Here is a 5,945-nt window from a genome sequence, read left to right as displayed (position 1 = left end):
AGTAACCATTACACTACTCCTCACGTGCTTTGTCAAGCCATTCCTATCAATGCTTGGCTACAGCTGAGAGCTTGGTGATGTGTTTTCTGAACCCAGCTCCCAAATGCCCAGGTAGGTATTTCAAGTGTGGCACTTCGGCCAGTACTTAGCTTGTCATTGAGGGCACAAAGATATAGGCAGAGCTCCCCCACTTTGCTCAATCTTCTTTCACAGTAGACTTGCATGTTGGCAGCACCCATGCTCTGAAAAGGCGTGATGCATTCCCACTGCCTGTGAGCACTCAAAGGTCTCCCTGCTGAAACTGTGCTGCTGTGGTCCCCAGGCACCAGTAAATGTAATTGCTTATGGAGACAGGGCAAGACTGGTATTTTTGCCATTTTGTAGCATCTTCTTATTGCCCGACAATTATTTATGGAACTGCCTAGGGTTAGTGCTTACAACCAAGTAGGTAAAGTCCTCAGTTGCATTCTAGTAACAAGGCTGCACTCTGATGCATAAAGTATATGCAGAGAAGCTGCGAACTGCCTGCCTCTGTACATCAGGTGCTTTTGGCATTGCTCGTGGCTTGATATGAATAGGATGTTTTTTCCTGTCTTTCAGCATTGGGGGTAACATTGTGGCTGTTCATAAACATAGTAGTTTCTTTTGACTGGGATTACTGCCTGACTTTAGCCAGTGATAACAACAATAAAAGTAAGTCATGGTAACTCTTAGGAAGAAATTAGATGAATTTTTGTGTCTCATGAATCAGGATTAGCATTCCCTGTATCAGGGAGAGGATTAGACAGAGGGATTAAAAGGACATCTTTACCCCACTGGACTCTGTGGAATAGCCCCTGAGGATATGGCTAAGAAAGATTTTTTTGCCAGATTTCTGCTGAATAGGTTAAAAGGGTGAGGAAGCCTCTTCGGCAGCCATCCAAGCGCAGAAGACCTGCATAACATTTCTGCTGAATAGGGCCCTAAAGACAAAAAACAAAACAAAACAAAACAAAAAAAACCATAGGAACCTTGAAAAGCTTTTCTGATTGTGTGGCTTCTTATCAATGCCTCAGATCTCCAGAGACACTTAAGCATTTTTTTTTCAGTGCAGTTAGGCATCCCTCGAGATGTGCTAGTGGCATGGATGATATATTCTTACAAGAGAAGTCAGATTAGGTTGTTATATATATAAAAAAATAGGTCTTGGTTGCTCTGTAAACAAGGTCCATTTCTTTATATTAATTGTCAGTGAAAGTTACCCAAGATCTTATCTAGAAAACAAAACCAAACCCTTAATCCAGTGTATAATGTTTGGTGTTTTCAGGTATATATTAAAGACATTAACTGCTTTCTGTCTCCCTAAAATTGAAAGGAGCAGAGACTTAAGTGCTATGTTTGACTTAACATCGGTGTTTCCAAGCCCTTTTCTAGGATTCAGTGCATGCATGTGGGTCTTGGTTTTGTTCATAAAATTTTATCCAACTTCTAATGCCATATGGAAGAATTTTCACAATTATAGTAATGGGTAAGCAAGAAAGAAAAGTCTTACCTCTGCAAGAGGATGCCAATGAGCAATGGGTTTCCGAGGGTATGAGAGCATTTCGTTCCAGTGGTCGCGACCTAGACTTTCTGCATCGTTGCCTACTTGACATACTCCAATGATCTCATTGTGACCTACACTGTGAAAATGTTCCATAATATTTTTTTCTTAAAATTTTACCTTTAGAACCATACCGTTTACATATTTCATTAGAAACATTAATCACAGATTTTTAGAATTAATTCTTGCCTGAAAAATGTAATGAACTATAAAATATGTAGGTTTGCTCTTTGCATTTCCCACTAATCAGAATAATTTAGTGTTTTCCCCATTATAGCATACACTGTGTGTCTGCGTGCATTTGTTTCTTATTTTTGCATGAAGAATGTAAAAAGTTCTTTGCCTGTGTTCTGTAATTAGTTGCAAATACAAGTAAACTCTAGGCCACAATTTTAGAAATGGAGGCGTGTGTCTAAGGGGTTAGCGTAACTGTGCACAAACAGAACATCAGTGTGTGAACTGTCTGATTATATGTTCAGTTATTTCAGTTCTGGTAAGCATGTATGCAGCTTAGTTATGTCAGTTATGGATGCAAATCTGTATTTTAAAATTTAGAAAGGAAATTCTGCCTGGCAATACAAGAAATTTTAGTCTTCTACCAAAGTCAACATGACATTAATTTCCCATTTATTGGGAAAAAATGATAACTTTGTTTCTGGATGCAAATCTACTGTGCAAGACTTTGTAAGCCAATAGATTATGTTATTTTACAGCTACAGGTATCTCACCGGTCATAATCCATAACAGCTATCGACAAGTTAATTTGGTCAATGTTTTCTGGAGGGACATCAAAGACTATGGCTTCATTGTAAACAGGATTAAGGGTATTCCTCTTGATGGAAGTTTTTCTTTTCTTTAGTCGCCTTCCTTCACACATTAAAGAAACCTTCACGTAGGGATCTGTGTGAATCATAAGAATAATGTTAGTGTTCTTTTGCTGTTTTTAAGCAAACATAAATGGAAAGCGAAGGGAGCAGCCTTCTTGTATGCCCAAACTTGCTTGCAGAACTAGTCACCTCAACCTGACTGGAATTTGTACTTCTTTATTACCATGGAATGCCTGGGAGGCAGTAGTGCTTTGAAAGGTTTACCTGGTTGACTGCTTATAATGAACAATTTAGGATCAAGAAGCTTCTTGTTGTGTATCGACTTCTCAAAGGGTATTAAAATATCCACTGAACTGTGTTATACATGACTGTTTTATACAATAGCCTGTGTATCAGCCTATTTATAACAGCCCAACTACTTGTGGGATTTGTAGGGCAGATAGAAGATGACAATATTTTACACAGTGGGATTTACTGATGTATGGTTAAATATAATTCAAAGTGTAACAATTAATGGCTTATATTTCTCAAGAGAATTATAATTATTTTTAAACTCCTGAATGTAGTAAAAAAAGCTATTTCTTTGTAGCTCCTTTCTGGGAGCTCTACAACTCCCTGCTAGTATTTAGAAGTCATCTATGAAGTCTTATTTACATTAGTTTCTTATTTTCATCATCAAATTTTGAAAGGGTTGCTGAAAGGAGTCTGGGATGATTACTGTTTTGTCCATATGCCAACAACAGCAGAGCTGGCTCAGTGGCTCTTGGAGACTGTCAGAGAGGGTCAGTCTGCCTCTGTGCCATAGCCGTAACAAACAGTCTGCTGTGCAATCAAATTCCCAGTGTTATGAATGCAGTTTGGCCAACTCGTGCTATTCTGAATCACAGTGGCTTTAGAAACAATAATCCTGCTGTCTTTTTAAGAGCAGATTATTTTAAACTGTTGGTTGCAGCAGAACAAATGAAAATATGTTATTTACTTCTCAGAAACTCCTGTACTGAAGTAACTCAAGAGCTTGCAGTATAAGAACCCTCTTCTGAAAAATCCTTCTGGGAATTGACAGTGCTGAGTTCTGTGACTTGGGAGAGAAATGGGACAGAAATCCACACTGAGTATTAAATTCATTCCTACCTGATGCTCCTGTGATATCCATTGCCTTTAAATTTCTTGCCTTTATTATTGTAATAGTTAGTCTACCAGCTGTTGGAAGGTAGCAAAGTGAAAACATCAGGTCACCAAGATCCACATTATCCTGTTCCAAGGAAAGAGAGACAACGTGAAGCAGAACAATTTTTCCTAGCCGTAACAGGAGCAAAAGGTGAAATATACCTTTGGGGATTTGAAGCTATGCAAGCAAAAGCTGAATTTTCATTGTGAAACATACTTGAAAAAATAGACGCATATTCACATACAATGTTGAAGTCGCTATGTTTGTTGCTAGACCACCAAAGTTCTCAAGTGTAAATGTGGTTATAGTTTCTAGCACTCAGTCCTTGGAGATGAAACACATTTAGGTGATGAGGCACTGGAATATCTTCGTTCTATTTTATGTTTTGTAATGATTTGTGTGTATCATTGACAAGTTGCAACAGATCTCTAGGCTTTTCCTTCTGGTCTGCAGAAGGATACCCATAGAGAGGTTCACAGAAAGAACATTGGTTGGGCACGGCAAAGTTTTATGCAACTCTCAAGCTTGCATGAACTCAGGTGTAGTAGGGGTGAAGTCACTATGGTAATGGGGCAGTCACCACCAGAAGCAGAGTAAGGAGATTACTTCCTGAGGCTTGCGCAGACAAGTAAGCTCCTTCAAGTAACCTTATCCACCTGCTTCATTGATAGAATGATTTGCAACCCTTTCCTGTGTCAATGGCATCAGGGTTTCAGAAAGGTAGTAGAAAATGAGCAAACCCTCTTTGCAGTTACAAAGCATGTGGTTTTTTTAAAAGGAAATCCAGCTCTTATATAAAAAATATAGTGAATAAAGGATTGTATTAAATGATTTCTGGGATTTGATTAGCATTTTTTTGACTGAGCAGTGAAATGGTACTTTTATAGACCTATCTCCTGTAACTTAATATTTCACTCTTGACTGAAAAAAGTTTTCCTGTCCAGAAAATTCAAAGCTACATTCTAGGTTTTATAGGGAAGGGAAATACAACTGTTGTGGAATATGTGTAGTTTGCCCACCTAGCTTTGTGCAATAGCTTCTCTCCTTTCTCAGGTTGGCTCCTTCTGTGTCAGTCACCAAAAAATGAAGGGTGGTGGATGACATAGAAGGTGAGTGAAAATACCTTGAAACAGCACCTAACAGTTTAGTGTTTGTCTCTGAGCTAGCTGCTCTATAGGCCAACGCCCAAGCCTATGCAGTCACTTTATGTAGCTTCATGAGTTAGCAGGGGAGACATGCAGGACAGAACGAATTGCTGTCACAGAGTTGTAGAAAAATGTTATGTTGGAAGGGATTTCTGGAGGTCACCTGATCCAGCCCCTTGCTCAAGAAAGGCATCTTCACTTTAGTTCTTCTCAGCTCATGCAAGGGAAAAAGAAATCTTATACATTCATTCAGAAACAGGTCCTTCCCTTGTGCTGTTATTGGAGTGAGCTGCTGTCAAAGCAGGAAACAGTTGATATTATGGGCCCTTTGTCATTAATAACTCGCTTTTAATCCTGACTCGACTTCATCAACTATCATCTTTTCCATTCTAAAGATCAGTGTTTCATGGTAGCTGTAAAGCTAATGAAAGTTGTGACAAGGTCAAGATAGCTGATATGACTCACCCTGTTTAGTGCCTCTTGATGGATCATACCTGGAAGCAGACCTGCTGCAACAAACTGTCTCACTGACTCACTTTGACTGTAGGAGGATCAAAGTGATGTTTGAGAAGGTGATGCTGTAAGAAGTTCTACAGGCTAAAGTGATGTCAGCACATCCAGGAGAAATTTCTCTTGGCTAACACCTGCACTTAACATTACAGGAGGAATAATTGATCTCTGAAATTTTCCCAGTGGTCAGCTGGAGCTTGATACCTATAACCTGGGGCAAACAATTCACTTATACTTCCCATTGTGAGGAAGAAAATCTTCCAGAATTTAAGTGTTTGACTTCCCCAGCTCTGAGGTGCTGAGATTTGTAGCTGTGGAATTCTCTCCCGTGCTGCTAATCCTGCAACTCTGGGACGAGCAGAATTTCATAAGCCATTTAAAGAAATTATTGAATGAAGCCAGCTTTTGGCAATTTGGGGAATTTTCACTCTGGCAAACTTTGATTGAGAGGTTATTTTTCATTAATTGGTTACAAACTTTTAGGAGAAGATAGCATCATTGAATCACTCAGTTTTTCCCTGACCATAAAGAAGCCCATCAGGCATCTGTTGTTTTAACTGTGTATCTCAGTATTCTTAGATATTGTCAACCATGTCAAAGTCATTCTGTGTTCAACTCCAGTGCTCGCTTGGTGATTAGGTAATTCATTATGTGAGTACTGTAAATGCTTTACTGTTACTGTCAAATACAAGAGTTTCTATTCCAGATTTGAT

General features: G+C 39.0%; 1 protein-coding gene across 1 annotated transcript; it reads right to left on the bottom strand.

Annotated features, from left to right (window-relative positions):
- Nucleotides 1-848: 848 nt before the first annotated feature.
- LOC104072932 (synaptotagmin-9-like) lies at nucleotides 849-3,661 on the bottom strand (the record flags this gene model as incomplete). Its single annotated transcript, XM_009572547.1, has 4 exons — nucleotides 849-962; nucleotides 1,532-1,661; nucleotides 2,311-2,482; nucleotides 3,541-3,661. Coding segments are annotated over 4 exons (537 nt in total), but the record flags the coding sequence as incomplete, so codon positions are not given.
- Between the last annotated feature and the right edge of the window lie 2,284 nt (nucleotides 3,662-5,945).

Source organism: Fulmarus glacialis, unplaced genomic scaffold (assembly GCF_000690835.1).
Source record: "Fulmarus glacialis isolate BGI_N327 unplaced genomic scaffold, ASM69083v1 scaffold20312, whole genome shotgun sequence".
Lineage (NCBI taxonomy): Eukaryota > Metazoa > Chordata > Aves > Procellariiformes > Procellariidae > Fulmarus > Fulmarus glacialis.
This window is presented reverse-complemented; position numbering and strand designations above follow the sequence as displayed.